The 19,217-nt window shown below is 43.5% G+C and overlaps 1 protein-coding gene across 4 annotated transcripts in view; it reads right to left on the reverse strand.

The window, feature by feature from the left end:
- LOC112221132 (protocadherin-1) overlaps positions 1-19,217 on the reverse strand; it is a 395,340-nt gene that overhangs the window by 151,719 nt on the left and 224,404 nt on the right. For all 4 annotated transcript variants that reach the window (XM_042303245.1, XM_042303246.1, XM_042303247.1 and 1 more), the window contains exon 4: positions 4,438-4,657. In XM_042303245.1, coding sequence (XP_042159179.1) covers positions 4,438-4,657 — 220 coding nt within the window. The remainder of the gene's footprint in view (positions 1-4,437; positions 4,658-19,217) is intronic.

A 19,217-nucleotide genomic window follows, 5' to 3' on the forward strand; every position in this document is an offset into this window, starting at 1 on the left:
TCACTCATGCTGCCAAACATACCCTTGTAAAACTGACCATCCTACCAGTCCTCGACTTTGGCGATGTCATTTACAAAATAGCCTCCAATACCCTACTCAACAAATTGGATGCAGTCTATCACAGTGCAATCCGTTTTGTCACCAAAGCCCCATATACTACCCACCATTGTGTGAGTCATACCTGAAATACGCTCTCGTTGGCTGGCCCTATTCATACTACAGCCGCCAAACCCACTGGCTCCATGTCATCTACAAGACCCTGCTAGGTAAAGTCCCCCTTATCTCAGCTCGCTGGTCACCATAGCATCTCCCACCTGTAGCACACGCTCCAGCAGGTATATCTCTCTAGTCACCCCCAAAACCAATTCTTTCTTTGGCCGCCTCTCCTTCCAGTTCTCTGCTGCCAATGACTGGAACGAACTACAAAAATCTCTGAAACTGGAAACACTGAGGCATACATCTCCCTCACTAGCTTTAAGCACCAACTGTCAGAGCAGCTCACAGATTACTGCACCTGTACATAGCCCACCTATAATTTAGCCCAAACAACTACCTCTTTCCCAACTGTATTTAATTTTTATTTATTTATTTATTTTGCTCCTTTGCACCCCATTATTTTTATTTCTACTTTGCACATTCTTCCATTGCAAAACTACCATTCCAGTGTTTTACTTGCTATATTGTATTTACTTTGCCACCATGGCCTTTTTTGCCTTTACCTCCCTTCTCACCTCATTTGCTCACATTGTATATAGACATGTTTATACTGTATTATTGACTGTATGTTTGTTTTACTCCATGTGTAACTCTGTGTCGTTGTATCTGTCGAACTGCTTTGCTTTATCTTGGCCAGGTCGCAATTGTAAATGAGAACTTGTTCTCAACTTGCCTGCCTGGTTAAATAAAGGTAAAATAAATAAAAAATATTTAAAAAAATGAGTCATATCCAGATATACAGCTGGTATCAGTCATATCCAGATATACAGCCGGTATGAGTCATATCTATCTCCAGTCATATCCAGATATACAGCCGGTATCAGTCATATCCAGAAATACAGCAGGTATGAGTCATATCCAGTCATATACTAAATGTCTTGAAAACTTGATTGCTGACATGCAAAACATTATTGGACTGTGGACTAATGGAACAAAAACCACCATATTTTCCTTTAACTATTGCCCTGACCTCTGTGTTACTAGGAGGATGCAGTTCTCTTTGGGGGAAAGAGAGTGTGTGTGTGTGTGTGTGTGTGCGTGCGTGCGTGTGTTGAAATAATACCACAGTAATGACGTGTTATCATCCTACTATAAAGTTGGAACATTGACGAAGCAAGACATGCACCGCAGAGGAGGAACTTAAACAAATTCAGGAAAGAGCCACTTCCTCCCTCCTTCACCCCAAACCTCAGGCCCATTAGCACCCATTCACTTACTCTCCCACCGTACCGTACAGATTGCCTCGACTAACCTGTACCCCCCCCCCCGCACATTGACTTGGTACCGTACCCCTTGTGCAAGAACTTGTTATTGTTATTGTGTTACTTTTTATTTTATTTCTTACTTTAGTTTATTTAGTAAATATTTTCTTAACTCTGCTTTGAGCTCCAACTGCATTGTTGGTTAAGGGCGTTTCACAGCAAGGTTGTATTCAGCGCATGCTACAAAATCAAATTTGATGTGATTTGAGTGATACCATATAGCTCTAAGACAACCGTCATAGCTCCTATTAGATGGCCTATGTTGAGTAGAAGGCTGTTGGAAAGATGGAGTGTATTTATAGCTGGGGCCTTTTCTTCCTGGATGGGCTCTGTTATAGACATCTGGGGCGATGCTGCGGGAGGGAGGGCTTTTATTTGAACGTCTCTGCCTCCTATTCTTAGCTCCATTGTGCCGGCGTGTGATCCGGGAACACAATACAGTGCGGGGGGAGGTCTGCTGGTTCGGGGACTGTTCTGGAATCGCTCGGCTGAAGACGGACCACCTCTGTAAGGGTCAATTTACACTTGCGGGGTCTTTGTTAGGCTAGTGACAGGTGGGCCAGCGGGACACACAGGATAAGCGACTAGATAATGTGCTTTCCGGGAGCTTATACGTGTGTGAGTAAGGGTTTCCACGGCAGCTTTGTTCAGTATGCAGATCAGCTCATCAAAATACATATATAAAGATATCTAGTTACGATTCTGTGCAGAGCACACAGCTGGTAAGGACAGTGCGTCCATAAGTCTGTGTGTAATTGCTGGTCAAGTGAACAGGCACACCACACAGTCACACACACATACACACGAACAGACCCAAACAGATGTGCACTCTTCCTTGGGAAAATACCTGCAGCCAGAACAAGTTTGACCATCCCAGTGGAAGATCCCCCCCCACCAGTTTCTTCCTAACTTGAAACCCCTTCAACATGAGGAATATTCGTGTCTCCTCCACCTCTTCCCTCCCTCTGCCACCCACCATCACCCTGACCTCATTTACTATGTAACAGGGAACAGACATTTTCCTCCTTTAATTTTTCCCTCACTTTTTTCCTCCTTTTACCTTTTCGCTGGGCTGGGTGGTGGCTCTAGCCACTGGTCGTCTGAGTGCAGCCGTGGGTAATTGTATTTACAGATGGCGTACGTGCTACCAGCGCAGGTACAGAGAAAGAGAGAGAGGAGGAAAGCGAGAGAGAGCGAGAAAGAGTCTCCCTGTTTCCCCTCCCTGCGGCCCACAGTACTCTCTGATGGGTAAGGACAGCTTTGCCATTTGGGCCAGGGATCGTCTTCTCTTGCCGTTACACTGGCTGTGTGAGTCTGATACACACACAATTTTACCAGTCACTCTCTCTCTCTTTCTCTCCTCCATTCTGTTCACGATACCAATGTGTGTTACCCATGTGTTTATGTTTACAGTGTGTGAGAGTGTCTGTGTGTTGGGGTTGTGTCTGCATTCATTGTGTGGAACTATACATTCGCAAAATGCATTGGGAGATATTTCAAGGATAACACATTGCACTAGAAGTATATGCTGAAGGCTTACCACATATAGATCAAATCAAATGAATACTTAGAAACAGAAAGTCTAGCTATAGATACAGGGCATGCTCATTTTAACAACCATCATGTCAGTAATTTACTGTTGATTGGACTATACTATCCACTATATGCCATAACTATTGTAGATGTCTTGTCAGAGGTCATTAGACTATCGTCTATCTACATATATCATGTCTTGTCAGAGGTCATTTTACTATCGTCTATCTACCAATGTCATGTCTTGTCAGAGGTCCTGTTACTATCGTCTATCGACCAATGTCATGTCTTGTCAGAGGTCCTGTTACTATCGTCTATCTACCAATGTCATGTCTTGTCAGAGGTCCTGTTACTATCGTCTATCTACCAATGTCATGTCTTGTCAGAGGTCCTGTTACTATCGTCTATCTACCAATGTCATGTCTTGTCAGAGGTCCTGTTACTATCGTCTATCTACCAATGTCATGTCTTGTCAGAGGTCCTGTTACTATCGTCTATCTACCAATGTCATGTCTTGTCAGAGGTCCTTTTACTATCGTCTATATATATATATATATATATATATATATATATATATATATATGTCATGTCTTGTCAGAGGTCCTGTTACTATCGTCTATCTACATATATCATGTCTTGTCAGAGGTCCTGTTACTATCGTCATCGACCAATGTCATGTCTTGTCAGAGGTCCTGTTACTATCGTCTATCTACCAATGTCATGTCTTGTCAGAGGTCCTGTTACTATCGTCTATCTACCAATGTCATGTCTTGTCAGAGGTCCTGTTACTATCGTCTATCTACCAATGTCATGTCTTGTCAGAGGTCCTGTTACTATCGTCTATCTACCAATGTCATGTCTTGTCAGAGGTCCTTTTACTATCGTCTATATATATATATGTCATGTCTTGTCAGAGGTCCTGTTACTATCGTCTATCTACCAATGTCATGTCTTGTCAGAGGTCCTGTTACTATCGTCTATCTACCAATGTCATGTCTTGTCAGAGGTCCTGTTACTATCGTCTATCTACCAATGTCATGTCTTGTCAGAGGTCCTGTTACTATCGTCTATCTACCAATGTCATGTCTTGTCAGAGGTCCTTTTACTATCGTCTATATATATATATATATATGTCATGTCTTGTCAGAGGTCCTGTTACTATCGTCTATCTACATGTATCATGTCTTGTCAGAGGTCCTTTTACTATCGTCTATATACCAATGTCATGTCTTGTCAGAGGTCCATTTACTATCGTCTATCTACCAATGTCATGTCTTGTCATACTCCCATTGCTTTTATATGTGTCAGTGTGTTCACTCTTCAAGTCCATATGTGGGCAGTAGAGGGCACACTCCAGAAAGGATGAATTGATGAAGAGGGGGGGGTGAAAAGAGGAAGAGTGGGGGGAAACACCACCTGCTCTTACCGTTCTCCGGGTGCTCCATCTCTCCGATACTGCCGTCCGGGGTGGTCCTCTCGTAGTGGTCCTCAGGCAGGGCCAGAGGCCCAATGCGGGGCCCCGATGACGATTTGGAGCTGGGGGTCTCCGATTCCTCCAATCCGCTGTCGTAGTAGCTGTGCTGGGAGGGGTCCTGCAGGTCTTGAGCCTGATTGGCCGTGGAGAAGGTCACTCGGCGATGGGGGAGCTGTGATAGGAAGAGAAGAAGGGACATGTTAGGTCGGTTGCACTCCATTGGTTTCATGAACAGCTCTGTGGATACGTGGTCCCTCGCTAGTTCGTGTGTGTGTGTGTGTGTGTGTGTGTGTGTGTGTGTGTGTGTGTGTGTGTGTGTGTGTGTGTGTGTAAAGGAGGGGATATGAGGGGGAAAGCAGCTGTCTGAGTCGTGTGTTTGATGGCAGCATAATTAAAATACAATTAGCCTTCCCACTTGTGCTGGCGTCGGACGTGACTCACTCATTCCTCTGGAGGGTACTGGGGACTGGAATGAGGTACAGAGGCTCACAGACACACACCACACAGGTGATTTAACTACTGCCTGCTACACACACCACACAGGTGATTTAACAACTGCCTGCTACACACACCACACAGGTGATTTAACTACTGCCTGCTACACACACCACACAGGTGCTACACACACCACACAGGTGATTTAACTAACACCACACAGGTGCTGCTACACACACCACACAGGTGATTTAACTACTGCCTGCTACACACACCACACAGGTGATTTAACTACTGCCTGCTACACACACCACACAGGTGATTTAACTACTGCCTGCTACACACACCACACAGGTGATTTAACAACTGCCTGCTACACACACCACACAGGTGATTTAACAACTGCCTGCTACACACACCACACAGGTGATTTAACAACTACCTGCTACACACACCACACAGGTGATTTAACAACTACCTGCTACACACACCACACAGGTGATTTAACTAATGCCTGCTACACACACCACACAGGTGATTTAACTACTGCCTGCTACAGGTGATTTAACACCACACAGGTGATTTAACAACTACCTGCTACACACACCACACAGGTGATTTAACTACTGCCTGCTACACACACCACACAGGTGATTTAACAACTACCTGCTACACACACCACACAGGTGATTTAACTACTGCCTGCTACACACACCACACAGGTGATTTAACAACTACCTGCTACACACACCACACAGGTGATTTAACAACTACCTGCTACACACACCACACAATCATTCACATCCCTAATACACACTCACTTAAAGGATGCTTTCATATCTCACACATGCGCACATACACAAATACACACAAGGAAGCACACACACACATATATACACTCTCTGTGCGGAGTGTATTACCTCACAGTTAACTAAATCCTCCTTGACTGCTACAGCCAGGTCTGATAAAGAGGACGGGTGCGTCACAGATCCCTGAGGGACCCCCTGGCTGACAAGCACAGGCCCTCAATCACTATAGGAAGAGACAGGCCCGCAAATTGGGTCTGGGAAAGACTTAGAGAGCGCTGTCAAGGAGCTCACACTACACCAGCAACTATACTATCTCCAACTATAGAAACTGGCTTGCTCTCAGGAAGTCACTGAGACACACAGCTAAAGGGGAAATAAAGATAGAAATGTGTGGAGAGAAGGCAGAAAGAGTAAGAGAGGGGGAAGTGTGAGAGAGAAAGTTGAAATAGGGAATGTTTCATTTCAATGGGTATTATTCTCCCTCTCTCTCTCTCTCTCTCTCTCTCTCTCTCTCCGTCTCTCTGTCTCTCTCTCTCTCTCTCCGTCTCTGTCTCTCTCTCTCTCTCTCTCTCTCTCTCCGTCTCTCTCTCTCTCTCCGTCTCCGTCTCTGTCTCTCTCACTCATAATTTTGTAAAAATCTCATATACGCCACTCTATCTGCCACTGTGTCCATTAAACCCTAGACAAACCTACATAAAAAGCCACTATGAAATGTTCATTTTCCTTTTTGTTTGTTTATTTCTTTGTTTCAGCAGCAAGACTTGTTGGAGTTGCCCCAGTACAGGCTGTAAATAGAAGAGGCTGCTCAGCAGGTTGTATCATGGGAAAGTGGAGCAGCAGCTCCGTGGAACTATGAATATAGACTATAGAACCCCTAGAAACGTCAGTTGCATCCCAGTTCCACTTAAAACTGTGTAGCAAGGTGGCGATTTCATGTCGAGATGACCTCTGTCGATGAGTGACGATCATTGTGTCATTATTACGACTCAAACATTTGTGTATAATGAAAGCTTTATTAAATTGTACTTGTGAAATTGATGTAAAGGTGCAATATGCAGAAATTTCTCCGCCATTTCCTGATTGCTCAAATTTGAAAGTTTGCCTAATTTCAGATTATGCAACTCAATAAGCAGTCATTGTACCATCTAAACCACCGTAAAATACCTTTTCAATAACCAAAAATATTGTATTGTCAGCTGTTTGAAGCTAGTGTACAAAACGTAAAGTAAAAGATGCAAAAACTAAACTTAAGAACAGGAAGCATAGAAATTGCACACATAGAACAGATTTACCTCTGCTTGGACTTGCTTTCAATGAGAATTTGGTTGGGAAGCCCAAAAAGTTCAAATGAATAGGGAAAATACAGAATAATTAGCATCTCCATATTAACATAACGGCTGAAGAATGCTGAACAGCTCATTTCTGTCCATAGTCCTTTGGATAGTCAATTGAATTCTGTGTGTATGCGTGTGTGTGTGGTGTTTACATTATCATCAACTTGTATGTGTTTAGAAGATATTTAAATATTTAAAACAAATTGAAAACATATTTCTACATAAAACATAATGACAGGGTCAGCGGATAGCACTAATCTCTGACCTAGACAGGACACCTGTCCAAAATAAAAAAAGATGTAAGATAAAAACACCCACAATCCTCTTTTGCTCCTGATAGCGCCAACAAGCCTCCTCTCAGAGCAGAAAGAAGAAGAAACAGTTATTGTTTTCCACCTCATGTCTATAGCCCTTGGCAAAGATGTGGAGGAAGTAACTAAATGAAAGAATGAAGGGGATTCATCCATTGAGATAACGCATGGCCGTGCATGCAGCCAGCTGCCCGTACAGACAGATAGGAGGGGTCCTTCAGTAGCTGACAGGGAGACACATTGTCCTTCTTCAGATTATTAAAACCAGACACTGAACAATGCAAGACTGGATACCCTCCATTGCCTCTCGGCTGTGTTTGTGAGGTTTGAGGTGGAATGTGGAGATAGCAAGGCTGTATGTGTTTTCTCCCTCCCTTTTCCTCTGTACTGCAGCTGTTACTCTTTCCCCATCTTCATACTGAACACAATGGAGTGGTAGCCTTATTGCAAGAAGCCGAGCAACACAGTGTGTGTGTGTGTGTGTGTGTGTGTGTGTGTGTGTGTGTGTGTGTGTGTGTGTTGTGTGTGTGTGTGTGTGTGATAGAGAGAGAGAGAGAAAGAGGGAGAGAGAGCAGTGTGTGTGAGATGTGAGAGAGAGAGAGAAATCCTCATTAAGACTGGTTGAGAAAAAATGATGCATTCTTATGAATGTCTCTCGCTATCAAGTATGCATGGACACACACTCATGTAACAACAACATCTCACACACAAACATATTGTACACTTGCATGTAGGCCCCCCCACACACACACACACACACACACACACACAATGTCAAGCTCAGAGCTTCTTGTAATGATAATGCTACCTCTCCATTGTGGTCAGTATGAAGATGGGGAAAGAGTAACAGCTGCAGTACAAAAGATAGTGAGAAAAAGAGAGTGAGAGAAAAAGAGAGTGAGAGAAAAAGAGAGTGAGAGAAAAAGAGAGATAGACTGAGATTATGAATGCTATTCATGCCACCCGGAGAGACAAAACTACAGCTCCTGTTGCTAATGCTGAGCGGTTGCGCGGACACACACACGCGCGCATACACACGGTGCTCACACACTGAGCAGCCCCGGAGCCAAAACAGCACTCAACCACAAACAAAAAGCTCCCTTCATCCCTCTCTCTCCCTTTTTCTCCCTCTCTCTTTCTACCTCTCTCACTTTATCTGCCAAATCCTGCTCTCTCTCTCTCTAGTTCCCCTGGCCCTAGTCAAGCAGGGCAGGAGTATGTTAGGCATGAGAACTATGCCGCAGGCTACGATTGGCTCCACGGTAAAATGCACCTGCAGTACTAAGTACCTGCATCAGGCGCTCCAAAAATGAAACAATAATGTGCCAGGACAAATGGAATGCTGGGGGATTTTTGTAACGGTTTCAAGCTGGCAGACGCTAGAATTCAGTTGCCATAGGGCAGAGTAAGGGAGGAGGTAGAGAGATGAAGGGAGAAGGAGGAGATGGCAGCGAGAGCGATAGAGAGAGAAAGAAAGAGAGAAAGAAAGAGAATGTGTGCATGTGTGTCAGTTTGAATGGAGGGAACACTGATGTGGGGAGATCATAGGGCTCCTATGAGGTGATGTAGTCTCATAAGAACTGATCATTACAGGGAGAAGAGGTGATGTGGTCTCATAACAACAGATCAGTACAGTGAGAAGAGGTGATGTGGTCTCAGACGAACTGATCAGTACAGTGAGAAGATGTGATGTGGTTTCATAAGAACAGATCAGTACAGTGAGAAGATGTGATGTGGTTTCATAAGAACTGATCAGTACAGGGAGAAGAGGTGATGTGGTCTCATAACAACAGATCAGTACAGTGAGAAGAGGTGATGTGGTTTCATAAGAACTGATCAGTACAGGGAGAAGATGTGATGTGGTCTCATAACAACAGATCAGTACAGTGAGAAGAGGTGATGTGGTTTCATAAGAACTGATCAGTACAGTGAGAAGATGTGATGTGGTCTCATAACAACAGATCAGTACAGTGAGAAGAGGTGATGTGGTTTCAAAACAACAGATCAGTACAGTGAGAAGAGGTGATGTGGTTTCATAAGAACTGATCAGTACAGTGAGAAGAGGTGATGTGGTCTCATAAGAACTGATCAGTACAGGGAGAAGAGGTTATGTGGTCTCATAAGAACTGATCAGTACAGTGAGAAGAGGTGATGTGGTTTCATAAGAACTGATCAGTACAGGGAGAAGATGTGATGTGGTCTCATAAGAACTGATCAGTACAAGGAGAAGAGGTTATGTGGTTTCATAAGAACTGATCAGTACAGGGAGAAGATGTGATGTGGTCTCATAACAACAGATCAGTACAGTTAGAAGAGGTGATGTGGTCTCATAAGAACTGATCAGTACAGGGAGAAGAGGTGATGTGGTCTCATAACAACAGATCAGTACAGTGAGAAGAGGTGATGTGATTTCATAAGAACTGATCAGTACAGGGAGAAGAGGTGATGTGGTCTCATAGTAAGAACTGATCAGTACAGGGAGAAGAGGTGATGTGGTCTCATAAGAACTGATCAGTCCGGGGAGAAGAGGTGATGTGGTCTCATAAGAACTGATCAGTACAGGGAGAAGAGGTGATGTGGTCTCATAAGAACTGATCAGTACAGGGAGACAAGGTGACGTGGTCTTATAGTAAGAACAGATCAGTACAGGGAGAAGAGGTGATGTGGTCTCATAAGAACTGATCAGTACATTGAGAAGAGGTGATGTGATCTAATAGGAACAGATCGGTACAGGGAGAATAGGTGATGTGGTCCCATAGTAAGAAGTGATCATTACAGGGAGAAGAGGTGATGTGGTCTCATAACAACAGATCAGTACAGGGAGAAGAGGAGATGTGGTCTCAGAAGAACAGATCAGTACAGGGAGAAGATGTGATGTGGTCTCATAAGAACTGATCAGTACAGGGAGAAGAGGTTATGTAGCCTCATAAGAACTGATCAGTACAGTGAGAAGAGGTGATATGGTCTCATAGTAAGAATTGATCAGTACAGGGAGAAGAGGTGATGTGGTCTCATTGTAAGAACTGATCAGTACAGGGAGAAGAGGTGATGTGGTCTCATAAGAACTGATCAGTACAGGGAAACAAGGTGACGTGGTCTTATAGTAAGAACAGATCAGTACAGGGAGAAGAGGTGATGTGGTCTCATAGTAAGAACTGATCATTACAGGGAGAAGGGGTGATGTGGTCTCATAAGAACTGATCAGTACATTGAGAAGAGGTGATGTGGTCTAATAGGGACAGATCAGTACAGGGAGTAGAGGTGATGTGGTCTAATAGGGACAGATCAGTACAGGAAGACGAGGTGATGTGGTCTCATGGTAAGAACTGATCAGTACAGGGAGAAGATGTGATGTGGTCTCAAGAACTGATCAGGACAGGGAGAAGAGGTTATGTGGTCTCATAGTAAGAACTGATCAGTACAGGGAGAAGAGGTGATGAGGTCTCATAGTAGGAACAGATCAGTACAGGGAGAAGTGGTGATGTGGTCTCATAGTAAGAACTGATCAGTATAGGGAGAAGAGGTGATGTGGTCTCATAGTAGGAACAGATCAGTAAAGGGAGAAGAGGTGATGTGGTCTCATAAGAACTGATCAGTACAGGGAGAAGAGCTGATGTGGTTTCATAGTAAGAACTGATCAGTACATTGAGAAGAGAGGTGATGTGGTCTAATAGGAACAGATCAGTACAGGGAGAAGAGGTGATGTGGTCCCATAGTAAGAACTGATCATTACAGGGAGAAGAGGTGATGTGGTCTCATAAGAACTGATCAGTACAGGGAGAAGAGGTGATGTGGTCTAATAAGAACTGATAAGTACGGGGAGAAGAGGTGATGTGGTCTCATAGTGAGAACTGATCATTACAGGGAGAAGGGGTGATGTGGTCTCATAAGAACTGATCAGTACATTGAGAAGAGGTGATGTGGTCTAATAGGAACAGATCAGTACAGGGAGAAGAGGTGATGTGGTTTCATAGTAAGTACTGATCAGTACATTGAGAAGAGGTGATGTGGTCTAATAGGAACAGATCAGTACAGGGAGAAGAGGTGATGTGGTCTCATAAGAACTGATCATTACATTGAGAAAAGGTGATGTGGTCTAATAGGAACAGATCAGTACAGGGAGAAGAGGTGATGTGGTCCCATAGTAAGAACTGATCATTACAGGGAGAAGAGGTGATGTGGTCTCATAAGAACTGATCAGTACAGGAAGAAGAGGTGATGTGGTCTCGTGGTAAGAACTGATCAGTACAGGGAGAAGATGTGATGTGGTCTCAAGAACTGATCAGTACAGGAAGAAGAGGTGATGTGGTCTCGTGGTAAGAACTGATCAGTACAGGGAGAAGATGTGATGTGGTCTCAAGAACTGATCAGTACAGGGAGAAGAGGTGATGTGGTCTCAGGAACTGATCAGTACAGGGAGAAGAGGTGATGTGGTCTCATAGTAGGAACAGCTCAGTATAGGGAGAAGAGGTGATGTGGTCTCATAGTAAGAACTGATCAGGGAGAAGAGGTGATGTGGTCTCATAGTAGGAACAGATCAGTAAAGGGAGAAGAGGTGATGTGGTCTCATAAGAACTGATCAGTACAGGGAGAAGAGGTGATGTGGTCTAATAGGAACAGATCAGTACAGGGAGAAGAGGTGATGTGGTCCCATAGTAAGAACTGATCAGTACAGGGAGAAGATGTGATGTGGTCTCAAGAACTGATCAGGACAGGGAGAAGAGGTTATGTGGTCTCATAGTAAGAACTGATCAGTACAGGGAGAAGAGGTGATGAGGTCTCATAGTAGGAACAGATCAGTACAGGGAGAAGTGGTGATGTGGTCTCATAGTAAGAACTGATCAGGGAGAAGAGGTGATGTGGTCTCATAGTAGGAACAGATCAGTAAAGGGAGAAGAGGTGATGTGGTCTCATAAGAACTGATCAGTACAGGGAGAAGAGGTGATGTGGTCTCATAAGAACTGATCAGTACATTGAGAAGAGGTGATGTGGTCTAATAGGAACAGATCAGTACAGGGAGAAGAGGTGATGTGGTCCCATAGTAAGAACTGATCATTACAGGGAGAAGAGGTGATGTGGTCTCATAAGAACTGATCAGTACAGGGAGAAGAGGTGATGTGGTCTAATAAGAACTGATAAGTACGGGGAGAAGAGGTGATGTGGTCTCATAGTGAGAACTGATCATTACAGGGAGAAGGGGTGATGTGGTCTCATAAGAACTGATCAGTACATTGAGAAGAGGTGATGTGGTCTAATAGGAACAGATCAGTACAGGGAGAAGAGGTGATGTGGTCTCATAAGAACTGATCAGTACATTGAGAAGAGGTGATGTGGTCTAATAGGAACAGATCAGTACAGGGAGAAGAGGTGATGTGGTCTCATAAGAACTGATCATTACATTGAGAAAAGGTGATGTGGTCTAATAGGAACAGATCAGTACAGGGAGAAGAGGTGATGTGGTCCCATAGTAAGAACTGATCATTACAGGGAGAAGAGGTGATGTGGTCTCATAAGAATTGATCAGTACAGGAAGAAGAGGTGATGTGGTCTCGTGGTAAGAACTGATCAGTACAGGGAGAAGATGTGATGTGGTCTCAAGAACTGATCAGTACAGGGAGAAGAGGTGATGTGGTCTCAGGAACTGATCAGTACATGGGGAGAAGAGGTGATGTGGTCTCAAGAACTGATCAGTACAGGGAGAAGAGGTGATGTGGTCTCAGGAACTGATCAGTACAGGGAGAAGAGGTGATGTGGTCTCATAGTAGGAACAGCTCAGTATAGGGAGAAGAGGTGATGTGGTCTCATAGTAAGAACTGATCAGGGAGAAGAGGTGATGTGGTCTCACAGTAGGAACAGATCAGTAAAGGGAGAAGAGGTGATGTGGTCTCATAAGAACTGATCAGTACATTGAGAAGAGGTGATGTGGTCTAATAGGAACAGATCAGTACAGGGAGAAGAGGTGATGTGGTCCCATAGTAAGAACTGATCATTACAGGGAGAAGAGGTGATGTGGTCTCATAAGAACTGATCAGTACAGGATGAAGAGGTGAAGGTACATATGAAGGTACAGTACCTATGAAGGTACAGTACCTATGAAGGTACAGTACCTCATTTCTATTGAAGAAAGTAACATGTGAACACTTGATGAATATATCATTTTGGAAATAAACTCTTCATTTAGTATTATTTATTTATTTTGTACAGAAATGACATCTTGAATGTGTGAAATTGCATTTCCCTTAATTACAAACAGGTCCGGAATCTGTAAATATGAATAGAGAGATACAATTATGAGTCTAGTTCAGCGACATAGAAAACACTGTGCTTTACGTAGGGAGAAAAGCAGGATCCATGATTGGCTGAGATAATGGAGGGGGGTAATAGAGAGACTACTTCCTGGAGGACAATGCCATGCTGACTCATGCCTTTAGATATGAATTCTTAAAGAGATGGGTTGGGCTAAGGCATAAGAGGGTGTGAACAATCCTGAATGGGCATAAACAAAGAAGAGCTCTCTAGAAAGTGTGAGAATCATTCAAGGCTATTTTCTCCTACTTGTCTCCAAAGTAGGATAACAAGTTCATAGAATTTCAAAGAAGCATAATGTTCCCATGCTTCCCCAACTGCATTGTCTGATATAACATGTTGAAGCTCTGAGTCTCTACTTTTGTCAAATAGAAATACGCTCATGTTCCTGAATTCAGTCACATTTATGGGTTAAACAGACAACCTTTCCCAGAATGATGGTTTGACCACAACGCGTTTAAATAGGAATGATGTCATACACATGCAACCACAGAGTTTGTTTTGCAAATAGGAGACAGTATTTGAATGTGGGCATATGACTTCCACATAGAAGGGCAGACAGGGGTGGATTCAGAGCACATTCACTACTGCTGCACGGTACACCGAAACTTTTTCCATACTAGAAGATGAAAAAACGGTTCGGTACTAGAATTTCTGTTACTTTCGGTATATCTGTCAAATGTGCCTCACTGATCAAGCCTGTCTATTAGCACAGCAGACCTCTTATTATAGAGCACCCTGTCTGCTCCACTTACTCACTACTAGCCTGCACTGGGAGTCTGGGCTGCATCATGTTAGCTCCCCTCTCAAGCACAGAAGTTAACAACCTTGAAGAAATGTTGAAACTGTTAATTACTGTTCGCAAAACAATGTCCTTACAGGCTAGAACACATTAAAATGCAAGAAGATGTCGGTAGCTTCCAGTTTTGTAGGCTAACTTTCATTGTTAGCTAAAGCTAACATCAATTCACTACCCTAGTACTTTGTTTGTGATCATATGCAAATCATAACACAACATATGCAGATTTCATTGCTGATTGCCAGCGAAAACTGGCAATCATTCACTTATTCAGTCTCTCAAACGTCTCTCCCAGAGATGATCTATTGCAAACTGACTGTGCTCCGACGCTTCCTGAATGTCATCATTAATAGTTAGAGAGACATTTTATAAAACAAGCAACTTCTATGCCAATGTGGTTGATCAGTACAACAAATAAGTCCCAAATGGAAGGGAAACAGATTGTTTATCATCTGTAGCCCCATGAAATCAGCCAAAACAAGCTCAATATCTCAGTGTATGCACACACTCCTATTGAATATGCACCTGTATTGTGAATAGGTCTAGGCTACATAATGATTAACCCAGTTTATCAATACAGCTTTACCATTCAAATAAATTATTACCATTTTGTTGTTATGTAGTCAGATTGGTAAAAACTAAGTCAAAGTGATTGCATGATTGTCTAATTGATTCATTAATGCATACATGGCTGTCTGAAAAATTTTGATGTAAAAAAATTCAAATGTGATATTGAACTCAAAAGATGCCCTGCGATTGAACAGAGCAGTAGCTGAGTTTATCTGTCGAGATCAAGAGCCACTTAGTTACCTTAGCTAACGTCTTCTTTTTTTGCTGTGGGATCGTTTTGATATCGTGTATCGTGATGGTATCGAGTATTGTGATACTAAATCTGGTATCAAAGTCGAAATGCTGGTATCGTGATAACACAAAGGAGAGCTTAAGTCATAGTTTGCACAAGCATAGAAGTGTGAAGGTTCCCGAGTGGTGCAGTGGTCTAAGGCACTGCATTTTAGTGCTTGAGGCGTCACTACAGACACCCTGGTTCGAATCCAGACTGTATCAGAACCGGACATGATTGGGAGTCCCATAGGGCAGCGCACAATTGGCCCAGCGATGTCCAGGTAGGCTGTCATTGTAAATATTAATTTGTTCTTAAATGACTTGCCTAGTTAAAAAATGAATAGACACCTGACAGGCCAAAATGTCAACTGTTTAAATCATCTATGTCAAGAGATAATGGTTTAAAGAACGCACACATACATACCGTACTGTGCATACAGACACAAAAGATTACACACCCACGTAGCTGCGTGAGCAACACACACGGAACGTGACCTCAGAGCAGAACACTTCTCTGAGCTGATATGTATTATGATGTGTGGAGAAGCTGCAGTCTCTGGTGTGACCAGTGACAGAAGGAAGGTAACATGACCTCTCTATCGCGTGGGAACCGTCATTATGCACCGGGAGAAAGAACTTTCCGCATGCCTTTCTCTCTCTCATTCCCTTACTCATCTCTCTCACCCTCCTCTCTTTTCTCTCCCTGCCCTCTCGCTCTGTTTCACCTTCTCCCTCTCTCTTTCCCTGACTCCGCTCTCACCCTCCTCTCTTTTCTCTCTCTGCCCTCTCCACTCTTTCTCTCTGATCCCTTCCTTTCTCTCTATGTATCTTTCTTTAACCAATTCAGCACTCCATTTACTCTCTCTCTCACTCACTCTCTTTGTCTCTCTCTTCATCTCTAGTAGGTTATCTTTTTTTGTTCTCATCTGTTTTCAAGTGGTAGCAGTCCTTCATTCCTGTACCCTGGGCAGGTGCATAACGTGTGTGTGAGAACCTACAAACAGTGAGCTAGGAGAGTCTTATTGCCAGTAAATCTATCGTGTGGCTGGCAGGACAAACAGCTATAACTCTGACATACACTGAACCTAGCATTTCACTCCTGAAGTGCACACATGCAGAGAGGCACGTAGGCCTAACAGTCAAAAACAGCCAATGGGAACAAAAAGAAAACAGACTTAGTGTTTGTAATGATTATGTTGTTTAGATGAAACACATTATATACACATGTACCTACATATGTACCTATATTTACCTGCACCTACATATTCATTTATTTAATTTCAAAATGTCCACAATAAGTGGTCGGTTTGGTCGGTGTCGATCATTTTGGGTTTATCGTCCCAGCTCTAACACACACGCACACCCAGCTCTAACACACACGCACACACGTCTCCCTCAGTCTACCGAGACACAGGGGAAACAGGTCTGACAAGTCTGTTTGTGTCCATGTTTGTGTGTCCGTGTGTGTATGTCATAGTAAGAGCATTGCCGACAGTGAGGGACACACTGACTCACAGACCCAGGAATGAGGCTGGCGACACACATAGACAAACACACATAAACCATCCCTTTGCTACAAGGCTGTGGGAAATTCCCCCGTCTTCATGAAATGAACTCGAATATATCAAGGCACTTCAGCATATAATTTTCAATTTACCGCCTCACTGCCCCAAATATATCACCTATCAAAGGGCTCAAATAAAAAGGACCAAAAAAATAGGGTGCCATTCACAGAGTTTCACTTGTATGCCAAGGTAACCTGTCTAAATGACGATCACCCTGGAAGCACTCACATCTGTAACCATGAAGTGCTTTGAAAGGCTGGTCATGGCTCACATCAACACCATCATCCCAGACTCCCTCCACCCACTAATTCACATACCGCCCCAGCAGATCTACAGATGACACACTCTCTATTGCACTCCACGCTGTACTCTCGCACATGGACAAGAGGAACACCTATGTGAGAATGCTGTTCATTGACTACAGCTCAGAGTTCAACACCATAGTGCACTCCAAGCTCATCACTAAGCTAAGGACCCTGGGACTGAACACCTCCCTCTGCAACAGGAACCTGGACTTCCTGAAGTGGTGAGGGTAGGCAAAAACACACCCGCCACACTGACCCTCAACACAGGGGGCCCTCGGGGGTGTGTGCTTAGTCCCCTCATGTACTCCCTGTTCACCCACGACTGCGTGGCAATGCACGACTCCAACACCATCCTTAACTGTAGATGACGGTGATAGTCCTGATCACGACGGCGATGAGACAGCCTCCGGGGAAGAGGTCAGAGACCTAGCAGTGTCGTGCCAGGACAACCTCAACGTCAGCAACGTCAGCAAGACAAAGGAGCTGATCGTGGACTACAATAAAACAGAGGGCCGAGCACGCCCCCATTCACCTCGATGGAGCTGTAGTGGAACGGGTATTCACATCAAGGATCTATCATGGGCCACACACACCAACACAGTCATGAAGAGGGCACGACAACGCCTCTTCTCCCTCAGGATGGCTGAAAAGATTTGATATGGGCCCTCAAATCCTCAAAAAGTTATATAGTTGCATCACTGAAAGCATCTTGACTGGCAACATAACCACATTTTATGGCAACTTTTAGCAACTGCTTGGCATATAGAGGGTAGTGTGTACTGCCCAGTACATCACTGGGGCCGAGCTCCCTGCCATCCAGGACCTCTACACCAGGTGTCAGAGGAAGTCCCTAAAAATGGAAAGTGGTACCAATGCACTAAGTCTGGAACCAACAGGACCCTGAATAACTTCTTCCCCCAATCCATAAAACTGCCAAATATACTGAACACAAATATAAATGCAACATGCAACAATTTCATTGAGTTTAGTGAGTTACAGTCCACATGAGAAAATCAGTCAATTGAAATAAATAAATTAGGCCCTAATCTATGGATTTCACATGACTGGGAATGTTGGTCACAGATACAGTACTTAAAAAAGGGCCTCACAATGGGCCTCAGGATTTCGTCCTGGTATATTTTTGCATTGGATGTAAGTGCCAAATTCTCTGAAATGACGGAGGTGACTTATAGTAGAGACATGAACATGAAATCATCTGGCAACAGCTCTGATGGGCATTCATTCCTGCAGTCAGCATGCCAATTGCATCCTCAAAACTTGAGACATCTGTGGCATTGTGTTATGTGACAAAACTGCACATTTTAGAGTGGCCTTTTATTGTCCCCAGCACAAGCTGCACCTGTGCAATGATCATGCTGTTTAATCAGCTTCTTGATATGCCCCACCTGTCAGGTGGATGGATTATATTGACAAAGGAGAAATGCTCACTAACAGGGATATAAACAAATGTGTTCAGTGTAGTTAGTTAAATAGTTAACCAAATAGCTGCTGCTGCTACTGTTTATTATCTATCCTGTTGCCTTGCCATTTTATTCCTAGTTATATGTACATATCTACCTTGACTCAGTACTGGTACCCTGTGTATGTAACGAAGTTATCATTACCCATTGTATATTTATTATTACTTTTACGTGTTAGTACTTTTCAATTATTTTCTATTTTCTTTCTCTTTGCATTGTTGGGAAGGGCTCGTAAGCATTGCATTGTTAGTCTACTCCTGTTTACGAAACATTTAACAAAAAACATATTATTTGATTGATTTGATTCTGAATTTAGATTTTCAGAAGCCACTCACTTCAGCAACTTCTACTTTTCAACTTGTATACTATTCATGGGCCTTGAAGACAGACGCATACTTAAATACAAGTTTCCACTTTCCGAAGCACTGGGTGTTTGTTGCATAAACACACAGGCTCACAAGCACACACACGCACACTCATACATAAACATTCCATCTGTGGTGCCTTTTCTCCTTGAGCAATGCTAAGATAATTTTTGGGGAGA

Source organism: Oncorhynchus tshawytscha, linkage group LG21, assembly GCF_018296145.1.
Source record: "Oncorhynchus tshawytscha isolate Ot180627B linkage group LG21, Otsh_v2.0, whole genome shotgun sequence".
Taxonomy (NCBI): Eukaryota; Metazoa; Chordata; class Actinopteri; order Salmoniformes; family Salmonidae; genus Oncorhynchus; species Oncorhynchus tshawytscha.